A 15,318-nucleotide genomic window follows, 5' to 3' on the forward strand; every position below is an offset into this window, starting at 1 on the left:
AGTAGCACCAAAAAAAAAAAAAACAGCATGACAAACAGGGGAGAAGGACACAGGACAATATGCGTGACAGTTAGAAAAATTTGGATTTTATTCATTTTTATTATAGGTTTGAATTTCTAACAGCATTACGACTTGTTTCTACTGAAATGCTCACAGAATAACATCGACTACCAGATGTTACTGCAGTGTATAATGAAGCAGCTAGTGGGGGTGTACTATGACAATTTAGAAAATATATTACAAAAATGCCCTTTCTCTGCCGTTTGATAATAACAGCAATTTTGGCATTTCAAAAAGGGTGGGGGAAATTAACAGGTTGGCAAATGTTCCAGCAGCACCAGAACAATAGTAGTAATGTGTTTTAACCATTAAAATTCATGATTTCAAAGCAAAAATATCCTCAACCAAATTTGTTTGTCACAATTCCTATTGCGAATTGTTCCAATGTAATGAATGTAAACCCACACATAAAAAGTATGAAACAAAGTTACAACATGTCAAAACATTCACCTTCACCAACAAAGCGAAACGTTTTAAATGAACTCAATGTCTGTAGCGACGGTTGTCTACATGCTGAGCTGGACGTTGATGTCATGATGTAGCCTCATCTTGAGCTTCAGCATTTCCTCCAGGTTCTTGCGCTGTAAACAGTCCTGCATAGACATCAGAGCTGCGCCTCTGGGAGGGGGGCTTGTGGAGCCACTCAGGACGGCCTGCAGCATTCTGAGAGACGCGGAGAAGGAGCTCTGCTGCTCGGAGCAAACAGGAAACAAGCAAGCGTTCCACAAACTGCAGCTCGATGCGTCTCCTGAGAATCTGAGGCGTTCGCTCTCCATCCCCCAGTGGGACAGGCACTTTGCAAGGTCCAGTCCAAAAAACTTTAGTTCCTCCAAATATGTAGGAGAAGCCACGCTTTGCTTTAAATTGTCCTCAATGCCAAAGAAGACGGTAACAAATCTGATTTGTTTCTGGTGGGTAACGCATAACGTGTGCATGAAAGCCCCAGCTGGCACAGAGAGGCCTGGACTGACCCAGCAGCTGCTGATGATGGACCCCCCACCCACGGACACCCCTGTTTCCAGTCTGGAGTACTCCACCACTGACCCAGCCTCCACAGAGCAACTGGGATCAAGGACACTGTACATGATGCAGCAACCAGAGAAGTTTTCATTGGCATTTACGCTGAAGGCAGACGACAGGAGATCCAGCTCACTCCTGAACGCCTCGTCCTCCGTCAGGTGGAAGAGGTACTCTGAGGTGGTCCCGATGTGATAAAACTTAGAGTTGTTGAGAAGAATGACATTCAGGGGCGTCCCTTTAAGTAGATGGAAGATCTTTTGTCGGATTTCAACCAGACCACTCTCCTCTTTGGTGACATTAGCCGTGTTTTTGGTGTACTCCATTGTGGCTTTCGGCCCCAGAGCTTGAAGAAAGTCCCCGTATGCGTCGATCTCACAGTTCAACGGACCCAACTCATTCAGCAGGTTCAGAAGTGACTTGGCAGTCTTAAAGTCCATGTAATAGGTGCTGTCTGTGTAGACAAGCTCACTGTCAGACATGGAAAACAGGCCATTCTGATTCGCGCAAACAGCTCCACTGTTCCGCATCTTATCGATGCTTGGCTTGTGCAGAAAACACAGGCAGGAGGCATTCTCCATTTCCGGATACAAAAAACGTTCACGCGGCTCCAACACAAACACGCCATGGGTGGTTCCCACAGAGAGTGGGGAGGGATGGGCTAAAGCTGTAAAGCCTGGTTTATCAAAGCTGACTCTCTCCTCCTCTGGTATGCTGTAGAGCTCGATGTCGTCTGCACAGGTCACCAAGAAGCCGGGCTTCATTTGTGATGGGAAATCCACATACATGGCCAGTTTGAGCTCCAGCATCTGGTAGATGGGGTTCCCCAGCGGTAAAGGCATGAAGATCTTTCCCAGAGCGCTGGCACTGGGCATTCGCTGGCTGAAGCCACCTGAAGGGACAACATGTGGAAGAGACAAATGTTGGTGGGTGTTTTTCTTTATTTCAATACAATTCTACATTTATTAAAAAATATATTTTTTTTATTATTTTCTTTCAATAGAGAATATATTCAGTGTTTAGTTTTGTAATTCCTAAACAGTTTCATCTTTCCGTTTGGGGTGGAAGTGGATACGTTTCCACCGTTATGGAGGTAGCTGACGGACGGGAAAAAAAAGAAGAGAAAAGACAAGAAAAGATAAACTATGTTATAGGAACAGAAATTGTGCATACAATGGAGTTGTTTGCAAAAACAAGGTTTGAGCTATCCACTATTAAAAAAACATGATTGTAAATCAATTGTACTGCACTGTTGTGAGTAAAACTAATTTTCCTTCCTCATCTGTCACTGCAAGCTTTGGCAACTGTGCTACAGCCATCTTCATCAAATATAGGCAAATAGCAACATGAGACTCTATTCATTTGGTCAATTATATGATTGGCAAATCTGGATAAAGACACACATTAACATTGCAATGACAAATGATAACATTTTTGATATACTGCACATCTCTAGTTCAATCTTGTCTTTGTGAATTAGCTTCCTTATTATTAATAATAAATCACTTAAAAGTGGCTCTAAGAATCCCCCAAACCACATTATTTGTATGGTTATCCAACTCCAATAAAACTGATTTAACTGAATGCGTAAATGGGACCTTTCACACAATAAAATTCTTTTCTAAGAACACTTATAAGAATCCTAAAAACATGTTTGTAATAATCCTCAATGTGTCTTTCAAAATTTCAGGAAAAAAAAATACTATTTTAGCCTTCTTTTTTTTAAAAGAATCTCTTAAACCCATCAAATCCTTCAAGAAAGGTGTACACAAAAAAAATTCCTACAACCAAACCAACACATTTTGCATAATATTTTAGTAAAATATAGGTAACCTGCGTGGATCAGGATGACTCTCATGTTGCTCAGAGCTTTTCCATAGATGTCATTCAGCTGCTGAAGAGCATACAGAGTGGAGCCTCCATTTCCTGCAAAACAACACCACTTTAAACATTAGCCTAACAGAAGCGAAAAGACTGCAACAAAATAACGCTGACAGCGGTTCACTGACCTATTTTGCACCCAGGAGGATCAGAGAAGACCTTGTACTGAACTCCGACGGGAAGCTCTTTCCTCTCAACCTTCTCTCTGATCTGCAGCTCGTAAGCTTCTCTCTGGCTCCCGTCCACAGCAGTCACAGCCACTACATCCCAAAACTCACCCGGTAAAACCTCTCGACCTTCAGGAAGGAGATCGTGTTACTTTTACTGAGCTCCAGTCGAAGTAAGATGAATGAAAAATAAAGCTCACCACGCAGCGAGTTCAGTTTCCTGAGCTTTTCTCTTGTTGCGGTTTGTAGTTTCCTGCTGCAGGCCTGGCTCATGCTGGCGCTTCTGCTGTAAATTAAATACAGTGAGTAGAGAGCTGAATAAGTTGTTTTTAGTTTGAACTCACGGGACTTTATTTTGTTTACGGCAGTCCTGTTTTTCCGGGTTTGATCACGTGGTTAGTTGTGTTTACAGCGCATGCGCGCGGCCAATCCGCCGCCAAAATAATAAAATGTATTTCTGATGATATTTCAACAGTTTGCACAAATTGCACAGTCTCACGGAGTCTTGGATATATATAAATTGACTGCAGTTATTCCCAGGTCATTCTAACTATAGAAAAGGAAACAACAAAAATCTTTGTTATTGAAATAGTTTTATTTCCCGACTTTTGCATCTTGAACTCTGTAGTTTTCAAGTCTTTACAAAAATGCCATTGGCTGCTTTTTTCCTCGTGTTTACTGTCCACTCGTTGTCTTGATCATGACAGAATGCATAAAAATGGCCTGCAAATGAGCAAAATCCCTAAAGATATGACTTAAAGTAGACTTTTTAATAACTCATCTGTTTTGTGTTGCCCCAAAGCTGGTTTATCTCATAAGCTTTAGAGGTTTTTAATAAAGCCTGAGTGTTTCATAGGTCAAGATCAAGCAAAAATTTATTTATCCTAAAAAAATGTAATAATAAAAAACAAACAAACCAAAAGGGGAAAAAAGCCACTTTATTGTCTCTTTAGAAATTAAAGTATAAAAATTATGGAAGTCTCAAAATTTAAAAAGTAACAAGCTCTTTGGTACAGAATTGCTTATTTCTTGTCTGACATGAAAGGAAAAGACAGAACCACAAAACTATAATCAAATTTTTAACTTCAAATTACCAGTCACAGTACAATTGTTTATGTCTTCAGCATTTGCTGTGATCCTGACCACTGCCTTTAGTATTAATGTTGTTAGGCTGGTTTTCCTGGCTCCCGACTTACCGACACAAAGTGGACTCCGTCCCTAATTTCAGCAAATTAGCTCCCTCCAACAACAAACACAATAATGAGTGAATCCACTTTGCTCTGGGTGCAGCCTTTGTAAACTGATTTGCACTTTTAGCTGTATTGATTAGGAATAAACATCATTTTAGCTTGGTGCACACTGTTTGAATGATACCAAGGTTTCCAGCTAAAATTCCTTAATTGCTTGAAATAATATTAGATCAAATAAAGACTGAAAAAACTAGATGATTTAAAATAACTTTGTTAGTTTTTTGACATGTGCATGCTGTTTAATGTAATAAACATGCTCCTGTCTTTAACTTTGTTCAAGATTAGTGTGCGAAAACATAAACGAGTAAAGGGGACAAAAAATGCTTTTGTTTGCCTAATGCACCATTTAAAGTTTAATTGAAAAATGTACTTCTCTGTTTCTGACCAACAACAGGTAAATGGCCTGTATTTGATAAGTGCTTTATCTAGTCCAGAGGAAAGTGTTAGTTGTAAAACATGAGTTCAAAATACAGAAGGATAATGATGTGATCCAGAGGGAGTGGTGTTCTGATTCTTGACAGATTTAGTTCCTGTAATCATTAAGAGGATTGGATTTGGCTGTGTTCACACTGTACTGAGAATTACACCATTTTCTATGAAGGTGGATTTGCATTAGACAAAAAACTAGTTCATATTCCTCTCCTGGACCTGTGAAACTGTATCAGAAGCTTTTATATAAAACGGTTTAAGAAAGTTAGGAATGCAAAGTTAAAGGGTGGCGCACATGAAAAGTTTCAGAGAATGTTCTCAACAGCGTTAAAAGGTTTATTGATTAAAGCAACTCAACACATTTTATCCTCAAAGCTTATGTCTATACAATAAAATTAGTTCAAGTGAAATTCTACAAAATTATACATTGCTGTCTCAAATGAAAACAGCAAAGTTATACACCAAAACCACATGTAAACTTCCTATCATTGAAGTAAAATATATTAACATACAAAGTGACAAAGTAATTACACTTGACCTTATCTAAAAAAAAAAAATTCTTTACAGTGTCAAGTCACAGTGAAACAACCATCTAACACGACTGGACTGCTATGAACTGATGGCTCACAAAATAATATATCTAGAAATCTGAATTGCACATGTTTTTTTCCAAAAATAATGCTTAGAAACAAAAATTACAGAAGCATAAACTCATTTGTGCGCTTCTGCTTTGTACTTGTCTATACAAAGTACAAACTAGCAGTCCTTCATAATCTCAGAATGGCTTTTAAGCCCAGCACCGCCAAAGCAGTGTTAAATCAGGATTAGAGCTGTGAAACAATGCTACTCTGTCCTGATAATGCCCCGACTTTGCTTATGGGAGGGGGGTTTTAAATCAAAATGAAGAAGGCGGCAGAGCACCCAGGCTGTCTCTGTTGGCTTCCAGGAACTGGCTGCAAGCAGAAAACATGCTGTAGAAGCTGGAGGAGAGGCCAGCCACGTCTGTCGAGATGTAGGGAAGGACACCTGGTGTGGCCTGGTTGTAGTAGGTGAACTGAAACAAAAAAATGGATGATCAATTTTGATACCTGCAGCAATGCACTGTAAGCATTAGAGCTTGTGCCGCAGACATTGGGCTAACCTTGGTGACTGAACTGGACTCCTCCCAGATTGTGAAACCAGCACAGAGCACCTCTCCTCTGGAGAAATCCTCTGTAGGCGGGTGATTGGGCAAAGTGACAGAACGCAGAGCGATCAGGTACGGGTCCCTGAGAGAGACAAAATGAAATTCTATGAATGAGTTATATATGGAGCAAAAAAAAAGGTACAATTCTATGGAGGTACAAAAGAGCCAGAATTCAACAAAAAAAAAAGTTATTACTCAAATAAATCGACAAACCGCTTTTTTTTTTTTTTTTGTCAGCATAACTTATCTAAATCAGAGGAACAAACCCTACTTAGTCAAGAAGATGGTTCTGTGTTAGATCTCCTGTATGGATCAATCGGCTCATGGGATCTGTCCAACAAAACCCAGTAACTGTTTAAATTATTTAAATATTTGGTGCGCTGCAGCAGAACCATTTAAAAATGAATTGACAAAATGCTATCAAAATTATACTCTGCACTGTATATTTTGCATGGAATTTAACCTGTTCATATCAATATACATTGAAGCAAAATGTGAAATAGTAAAAATAGCACTAACATTCCTTGGAAACTGAAATGTGAGAAATCTGATCGAAAATGCAAAATAAAATGAGTCCACCATTTAATTAATTTTAACATTTCTAATTCACAAACAGCAATCTAGGGCAGTTTTTCTCAACCGTGGGCCAAATTGTGGTATAAATATCAGCCAACCTTATGAAATCATTTTCGAGCTGGAAAAAAAGAACATGTTATTTTGCAGCACCTGGAATCACATGGCTTCCTTCTAGATGCGAGCAAGATAAAGTCTTTCCCTTTGCCCCCTTTGCTGACACAGGGAGTAACCACGCGATAAAGAGTGTCATCCTCATCTGCCTGGTTGATCACCTCACACTCCCTGTGGTTGAAACATTGACAACAACAAAAATTTATTAGAAACATATTAAAAGTTTTCAGGCTTTTGAGTATTTGACAGTAATGTCACAAGTAAGCGTTCATCTGGATGTTAGTGTTTCCTTAATGAAAAATTCTGTGCAAAAACCATAAATCTCCACTGCTGGTGGCTGAGATAAGACAGATACTGGGACAATCTAATCTTCATCTGCTGTATTTACAGCACCATGTTGGAAATGTGTGTGTGTGTTACTGACTCATAATGCCGGTCCCATTCTTTCCTCCTCCTCAGGTCCGACAACAGGTGGAACACCTGCCCTGCTGGGACACTGACGTACATCTCCACCTTGACACAAAGCATGTGGTTTTCCTCCAATGTGTATAGTCTCACCTTTAAATACGTATAAACAGAAGTTGTTCCAGGTATCAACATGTGCAGAGCCAGTGAGACATTTACATACACACCATGCATGCCTTTTTAGTTTTGGGCTTTTAATGATGCCTCTTGACCATTCTTTTCCCAGGGTAAAATGACTTCATAATACATTACTTTAGTGTATTTTTTTGGGGGGGGGTCAGCTTTATTCAAAGACGTTGTAGAAGAAATATGTATGTTTTATAGCAACAAGCAATTTTGCATTTAAAATATATAATTCATATTATCAGCATTCTGCTGTAGCTGACCATTTCCTACTTCTAAATAATACAATGTAGAATGAAAGTTGGAAAGCTAATCCTAACCTGGCTAACTATACACTGACCTTATTTTTCTCTGAAGTTAAGACCCAGTTGTTCCGGGTATCCATGAGCTTCAGGGCTGATACGTTGTTGTAGCTCAGATACATCTGAAAAACCAAACAGTTGAGTGAACTCCTGAGCTCGAGCACCAAGTCTGGTGGGCTTCTCTAAGATACCTGGTTACTTGGATCCCAGGGCACAGACAGAGGCACTTGGGTTTGCTTGCAAGAGATGATATATTTCCTGTAAACATTAAGGCACAAATCAAAGACCAAATCTGACCAGTATCAACACGGCTTCGGGTGAGCCAACGCGTTTGGTTACCAAATTGAAGAAACACAGATTATGCTGGCAGCAGAGTGTTTAACAGCTGAACAATGAGCTTTTTATTCTTAGTAAACTCTCCACCAAAGTCTGCTCAGCTGTGATACGCAGCCGAGCCAAGTCATTTTCTTATGAAAAATACTGCAAACAAGAAGCTTTGTCATGCCGTATTCACAAAACACTATGGCTGCACCATGATCTTTACAGAGAACTGGTGCTGCATAAGCAAACTGAATTGATTTGAAGATAATATGCGTATCACGAGTTTAAGATTCAGTAAACTAAGATCTACCTAAAACCAAATTCACACTATATAGCAAATCCTAACAATGACTACAGTCTCATTATACCAAACATCAACTGAGCACAATAGTAATAAGGTGTGTATTTGTTTTGTTGCACATGTTGCAATTATTAGTACACATAGCAACTGAACTTCTTTTCATTTTGTCACATATCAAAAACAATTATATATGGACATGAATGCTAAATAATGCTAGAGGAACACTTGTTAAAGGACAGCGGCAGAGGTTCACCTAACAGCAGACGGAGCAACAATAGATTGATTTAGATCAAAGCATATTCATGAGTTAGAGCGTCCTAGGCAAAGTCCATACTTAAGTTGTGGAAAGACTTGAAATCTGATGTTCAAAGATGCTTTCCATTCAATCCAACTGAGCTATTTAGCAAAGAAAAATAGGCAAGCATTTTCAACCTCTTAGATTTGGGAAGCTGGTAGATATACCTCAAAGACTTGGAGCTGTGATTGCATCAACACATTGTTTTGTACAGAATTGAGTCAGAAGCTGAGTACAAATGATAATTACCCATTTAAGAATTGTATCTATAAGGGAAAAAAAATGCTTGAACACATTTCAACCTTTCCCTTCGATTTCATAAAAACACAGTGCAGTGTGTTGGTCTATCCAGGTTATAATACTAAGATAGGTTGAAGTTTATGGTTGTAACATGAGAAAATGTGAACATTCAATTCAAGGCTCTATAAATGTGACATACCTGTCAAGGCGAATCTTCTTTCTTGCAATAGCTTCTTTATAACGTCTTCTTCCATCCTTTAAAACACATGAAACCCCAATTTAATCCAGACAAACGAATGCTGATTACGTTGCAGAGCAAGGTCTCCAAATGATATTAATAAACTTTGTTAACGCACCACAGGCTCGGGTCGTAGGTGCGGCAGCGTGCGGGGCTTCCTGTCACTGTCCAGCACCTCAAAGGTCATAAAGGCACTGTTGATATGGCGCAGAGGTTCTCCACCCTGATAGGCCTCTGCACAAACTCCCACCTCCATGCTACACAACATCAGTAATACAATTTTTTTTTTTTCAGAGCTGCAAACACACTAAGCGTACATAAGTGCAGAATGAAATCAGAGGCACTGCACATGAACAGTGCTGACATCACTCAGTTGATTCAGGCATTGTTTACTGAAATATGTCAGATAACCTGTGTTTGAAGGCGTTGTTAACGATAGCTTTCAGCACCAGCCGGTCGCCAATGTGTGACGGCCCACGAAAATGGAACATGTCTATGGTCCTCAGGGTTGGGTGGGCGTTACACAATCGGCTGGATCAAGACAGAAAAGAGAGATGATATGGATGTGTATTTGTGCTACAAAAAGCACAGATACACATCAAATACACATCCACTCGTGGTCAAGGACATTAATGTGTTAAGTACAATATTAAATTGGGAAAATGTAGCATAGCAATGACAGCATGGATCCCTAAAGATCTCAGAAAAACTAAGTGGTGATGCTCATAGGTCTCAAAAATAGCACTTTAGCTAGATTTACATAAAACCGTCACACTGAATGTTGACATAAATGTTTCTTTTCTTTGCTCCTCACAAATCATAACATGGTGGTAACCTTTTTAAACTTAAATATATATTTTTTAAAACTCCAGTCATACAGATAACAAAACATACTTTATAGAGTATGTATGTACAAGAGTATAGACACCCCTTCAATTTCTTTTGTATCAAACCAAAACCCAAAACCTCAATGCATTTCTTTGGAATTTTGTTTGATAGATAAATGTCAGAGTACTCCATTATTGTAAGGTATAAAGAAAATTATGCATGTCTTTTACAATTTTTCAAATAAAAATGTAAAAGATTGGAGTGCTTATGTATTTAAGAATCACATTTTGTTGCAGTTACAGCTATAGGCCTCTAGAGGGTATTTCTCTAGCAGCTTGGTACGGCTTGATTGCAAAATTATTTGGATTCAGAAAGAATGGATGCAAAGTATCTCTGAACATCACATCTTGCCTCAGGTTCCCAACTCTGTTTTCTTATGTATTCATGTATTCATCCCAATACATAAATATATTTTGATCAAAACCACTCCATTGTAGATCTGATTGTATGTTTACAGCTATGTTCCCGTTGTAAGGTGTTCAGTGTCAGACTAAAGCCTTCATCAGCCTCTAACAGGTTTCCTTCCAGATTCGCCTCCCTCTGATCAACTTCGCTCATCCTCCTAAACATAATCCCCACAGCATGATGCTGCCAGCGGCGGTGTGTTCAAAAAGTTTAGTTTTGTACTCATCTGTATCTGGTTCCTTGGCCTTCATGATTTGGGGTTAGAATATAAAAGAATGTAAAATATTCTGAATATTTTTGCAAGACTTTCTAAAAGTGAAGCTCTTGAAAAGGAAAAAAATAAAACTGTATACCTTGCTGCAATTGTAGCCACGTTCTCCATCCAGGCCATGATCTGGCCTCCAAAAGTGCTGACTTGATGGTTGGCATGGGGTGGAAGCACCAGCTCCACGCTTTCCACCCGCGTCTTCTCAGATGGCACGGCGTCGTCATACTCCTGACATTCCCCTGACGGAATACCCAAAAGAAAAGGCTGTAATCTTTCTGACGTCAGAGGGCCGTGTGTTCTAAAAGACCTTGTGTCCTTACCCAGCTGAGCTGTGCTGCTGCTCAGCAGGTCTGTGATAATCTCAGCATGGATGAGTCGCATCCTCCGCCGCTCTGCTGCCAGGCTGTACTCCATCTGCTCCATTTGTGTATAAGAAATCACCTGCTTGAGCTGTACCTGTACGCACAGAAAACCAAAGCGGCCAGGAGAAGATAAGCGAGCTCCGCCAAAGTGCCGGTGTGCTCGAGATTGTTTCAGTCCCCGCCCCGTTACCTTTCCAGCTTCGGTTCGTCTGGAAACAAACGTGGCAAAGGCACGACAAACTTTCCACTGCCTGTTAGAGTAAAGATCTTCACAAGTCACCAGTATGCCCACCTGAAATTCACACGTTTACTACATTTTTATGTACGAATACGGCTGCTCAATTCAAGTATGATTCACTTTAGTGAAACACCGGAGAGACGTCCACCAACCTCCATGCTGGACGTGAAGGCTCTGTTGACTTTGGCAATAATACTGACAACTTGTCCAACTCTGAAGGAGAGACAAACATGGACCCTTCTTTACTATCAACATGGTTATACTCAACACAGCATATTCCCTCTTTACCCATCCATCCATCCATCCATCCATCCATCCATCCATCCATCCATCCATCCATCCATCCATCCATCCATCCATCCATCCATCCATCCATCCATCCATCCATCCATCCATCCATCCATCCATCCATCCATCCATCCATCCATCCATCCATCCATCCATCCATCCATCCATCCATCCATCCATCCATCCATCCATTTTCTTCCGCTTATCCGGGGTCGGATCGCGGGGGCAGCAGCTTTACCTTGAGATATTATTTTAAGTCAACAGTAAGAAAACTAAATTATAGATGTGAGACGTTTGTTGTCATTGCTAAATATTAAGGGAGTGAAGCATATTTGATAAAAATTTTTTTTTAAGAAAACAACTCCAAGCATCATTCAAAGGGTAGTTTGATAGATTAATCCTAAACGAACGACACAAGCTGATCACTTTATGTGTTGATAATACCTTACCCTATTGTGTGTTCGAAGTGGATGTCATCGACCGATGCAGTGACACAGGAACAGCCTGCATGTCTCTCAGCTGGGAAAAGAGAGATTACACTAAAATTAAGAATATTTCTTACTAGCTTTACTCATTCACTTACACCAGCAGGCAGCAGAACTTTTCAATTTCACCGAGTTTTATTTTATGGTCTATCAAAACTCACTGATGTACGGGAAGATAACAGATGGCTTGCTATCGTGCTTGGATAATAGAATTTGTTATCTGTGAAGGTTTGTAGAAAAATAGGTACAAAAAACACCATAAATGCATAAAAAAATATATTATTGAATTTATGAAATGACTTCAGACTTGTATAGCGCTTTTTCAGGACCCTTGAAGACACTTTACGATGAGATCAGCCATTCCCGTTCACAAATACATTCTGACAGAAGTGAGGCTGCTATATTGTGTCATTGGGTCCTTCTGACCACCACCAGCAGGCAAGTGTGAAGTGTGGGTGAAGTGTCTTGCCCCCAATAATTTCTCATTCCTCACCTGACAAACAGGCTGTGGAGTCCATCCACTTCAGCAGCTGTCCCACACTCAGCTCCCCGCAATGATTGGCGTGGCAGGGCAGCACGATTTGACTCATCTGCACCTCAGTGGGGTTTCTATAAACTTCCCCGGTCTCTTGGATAAGTTGGGGGTCCAGCATGATGCCTGCATCTTTCCCCTCTGATGTCATAACTCACAACTACACAGACAGGAAGAGACAAAATAAGTAACAAACATGTTTTTACAGGTAACATAAAAAAACAACAACACCTGTATCATTTTCTGCCACGTTTCCTGTTGCAGTGTGATAAAATGTATTTTTAAAAAATTAAACTCATACTCATAAAGGAGTATGATTAAGTACTGCATTGAGAGTTTAAATGACAAAAGTGAAACTATCTACATTATGTAAACATTCACAACATGTTCATGAGTTGCGTAAACAACATAAAAGTGAGAAGTTAGCAAGTTTTACTGTGGTCTTTTGCCACATCTGAGAATCATACATTCTTCAACCAACTGAGGGCTTTCCATAATCTTCAGATAATCTGCAAATAAATGCGCAACTTTTCTAACCCTCCACTAAATCTGACCTGAGCTCGCTCTGAATTTCTATGTAATTACAACTAACGACACTCAGGATGCAACCGTACTCACAGACTTGCTTTTTATTGCAAGCTGGGGCACGTCCTTTTTAGTGTAACAAACTATTTCAAGACATGCAGATAAATGGGGCATTCAGGGAAGGCATTTGCTGGGATACTTCTAAACAGGGTCTTACACACACACACACACACACACACGCAGTCACCTGTTTCCACTGCGTTGGCAATTCTGGATTAATTCCCACAGAAATAACATTCACTACAAACTTATAACGGCGCTTCTTCAACTATACATGCTCATATTTCTAAATTGACACTAAACATGTCGGATTTATAATGAGAAAAACACAGGAAAGAGCTTACTCGATGTATTAAATTCAGATGAAGTCCAATGAGAGCCAGCGGAGGCGTTGTTAGAGCACATCGAACCGAGCCGTGGATCTTTTTCTTGGTCGCTCAATCCTCCAAAACAGAGCCGCTGAGCACGCAAACAAGCCGCTTGAGTTTAATGAAGAAGTTTGGCCACTGGAGGGAGGGGGAGAGGCAGGGACACCACCACCCCCTACAGAGCTTATAGAGTGTGAACCCTTTTTTTAAGGTGGAACTGGAGTCCAAACACAGAGGTGACATTAACTCATTTAAAAGTGTCAAAACTTATCTTTTAAGGCTTCCCCCGGGACTTAACTTTAAATACTAACTCCCATGTAGCTCAAACTTTGAGACTATATTACATTTGCAACTGTGATGCAATTTGCAAATTATCCCGCAATGGAAACAGCACAGACAACAAATCTGCATTTTAAATGTGATGCTGGCAACATGTTGCAAAACAAGATGGGGTGGAGGCTCGCCTCCCACTGGGTTGCATCAGCTTCCAGCACTGCTTGGAAGCATTTTGGAGTTGAAGGGACCAGATGGAAACTAAAGTCTTTACCCTTCTTGTTTCCTAAAAAAAAAAAAAAAAAAAAAGGCTAAATATCTCATCTTCTTTTCAATTTCACCAACAATAGATGATGGGAATGGCTGATACTGCTTGAGAATAGTGGCTGGTTGTTGGCAATATGTTCCCTATTTCCCCCTCTGGAATTGTCTTTCTAAATTTAGCAACACTTTGCCTAAAATGCCTGAATGACTGCAGATGTTGCCGCAAAACCCTTTGCTCAGCAATTATCATTCCCTCACTCCTGCACCTTAGATTATAATGGATGATAATCTTTCCTGTGATAACAGACCATATGTTCTCTTTGAATACTGAAAGCATATGTAAAATTTAGATTTTTTTTTTTTGCACAAACCCAAAATGCGGAATTCTCTTTGGATCTTGAAAAATACAAAAAGGAAAGAAAAAACACATACTTTCTCCTTTTTGCGTAGCACACAGTAGAGTATTTTCTTGTCTGTCTAATAATGTTGGTTGCTATGGCTTTGCTCAGTTGTTTCACTGAGTCAACTTCAATTACATTGCCAGTTTTAACTAGAGACCCAAACACTGAAGCCATTTGCTGTTTGTTTTCTGTTTGGTCTGTGAAGTTTCTTTTAGACATTCTAAGCATAATCTGACCTATGACTTATTAGTCATAAGTCAGTTAATTGTATCAAAACATGTTGTTTCAAATTGGACTTTAAAACTGTGAAAATGTTTAACCAATCCCATTCCTACATTTTAAATTAATTTAATGAGATTTCTTTGGGCTGTGTAGCTCATTGAGCAACATTCTGTGCTCCACTGACTCGCTAGATTAAAAACAGGCTACTTCATTTTGTCCTAGCTCACAAGAAAAGCAAATTAGTCTGTATGGAAATATTTTGGGTTACATTAAACTATCGCTAAATATAAATAATATTACTACAGACAGCAGCAGTTCCCAAAGTTTGGGTCACAACTCTGTAAGGCGTCTTGAGGTCTGCTTCAGCAATGAACCTAAATACTAAAACTGATGAAGAGAAAGGATGTACATATTAGAAATGTGAGAAAAAAAATAATCCAACAAAAAACAAAACAAAACAAAAAAAACCCCAAATCTGACTAGAAAACAATTAAAAGTAACATGGGAGGTAATTTATTTTATGTTGATGCTGCTGTGATGCTATTGTACCACTTTTTAACTAACTGTAAAAATGCTGGCATGCTCAACCAAGAGTCAGGGTCATGACCCTCTTACCGTTTCATTTAGATAATAATACAAACGTTGCATTGTGTAGGCAAATGGACTTTAATCTTGTTTGTGTCTGGGTGTGTTTTTTTCTTTTACTCAGCACATGTTTTTAACAATAACTTTTACATTTTGTGTAATCTCTACTTGATTGATCAAATAAAAGAAACC

The 15,318-nt window shown here is 39.5% G+C and overlaps 2 protein-coding genes across 3 annotated transcripts; both read right to left on the bottom strand.

Moving 5' to 3' along the window:
* Positions 1–49: 49 nt before the first annotated feature.
* fpgt (fucose-1-phosphate guanylyltransferase) lies at positions 50–3,535 on the bottom strand. The gene is made up of 4 exons (XM_008407060.2): positions 3,326–3,535; positions 3,087–3,254; positions 2,911–3,003; positions 50–1,969 (listed from the first exon to the last, which is right to left on the bottom strand). Exons 1-4 carry the CDS (start codon positions 3,396–3,398, stop codon positions 567–569), a joined length of 1,737 nt encoding a protein of 578 aa, XP_008405282.2. The 5' UTR covers positions 3,399–3,535; the 3' UTR covers positions 50–566.
* Positions 3,536–5,119: 1,584 nt separating this feature from the next.
* acot11b (acyl-CoA thioesterase 11b) lies at positions 5,120–13,920 on the bottom strand. 2 transcript variants are annotated; one of them, XM_008407062.3, is made up of 16 exons: positions 13,358–13,797; positions 12,390–12,588; positions 11,861–11,930; positions 11,276–11,336; positions 11,076–11,177; positions 10,844–10,979; positions 10,609–10,762; positions 9,374–9,493; positions 9,081–9,219; positions 8,924–8,979; positions 7,759–7,825; positions 7,606–7,689; positions 7,102–7,235; positions 6,717–6,848; positions 5,946–6,072; positions 5,120–5,858 (listed from the first exon to the last, which is right to left on the bottom strand). In XM_008407062.3, exons 2-16 carry the CDS (start codon positions 12,577–12,579, stop codon positions 5,700–5,702), a joined length of 1,731 nt encoding a protein of 576 aa, XP_008405284.1. In that variant the 5' UTR covers positions 12,580–12,588; positions 13,358–13,797; the 3' UTR covers positions 5,120–5,699. The 2 variants fall into 2 exon arrangements, with proteins under 2 accessions (XP_008405284.1, XP_008405283.1); XM_008407061.3 differs by having other exon boundaries at positions 10,609–10,979; positions 13,358–13,920.
* Between the last annotated feature and the right edge of the window lie 1,398 nt (positions 13,921–15,318).

Source organism: Poecilia reticulata, chromosome 4 (genome assembly GCF_904066995.2).
Source record: "Poecilia reticulata chromosome 4, P_reticulata-male-v2, whole genome shotgun sequence".
Taxonomy (NCBI): domain Eukaryota; kingdom Metazoa; phylum Chordata; class Actinopteri; order Cyprinodontiformes; family Poeciliidae; genus Poecilia; species Poecilia reticulata.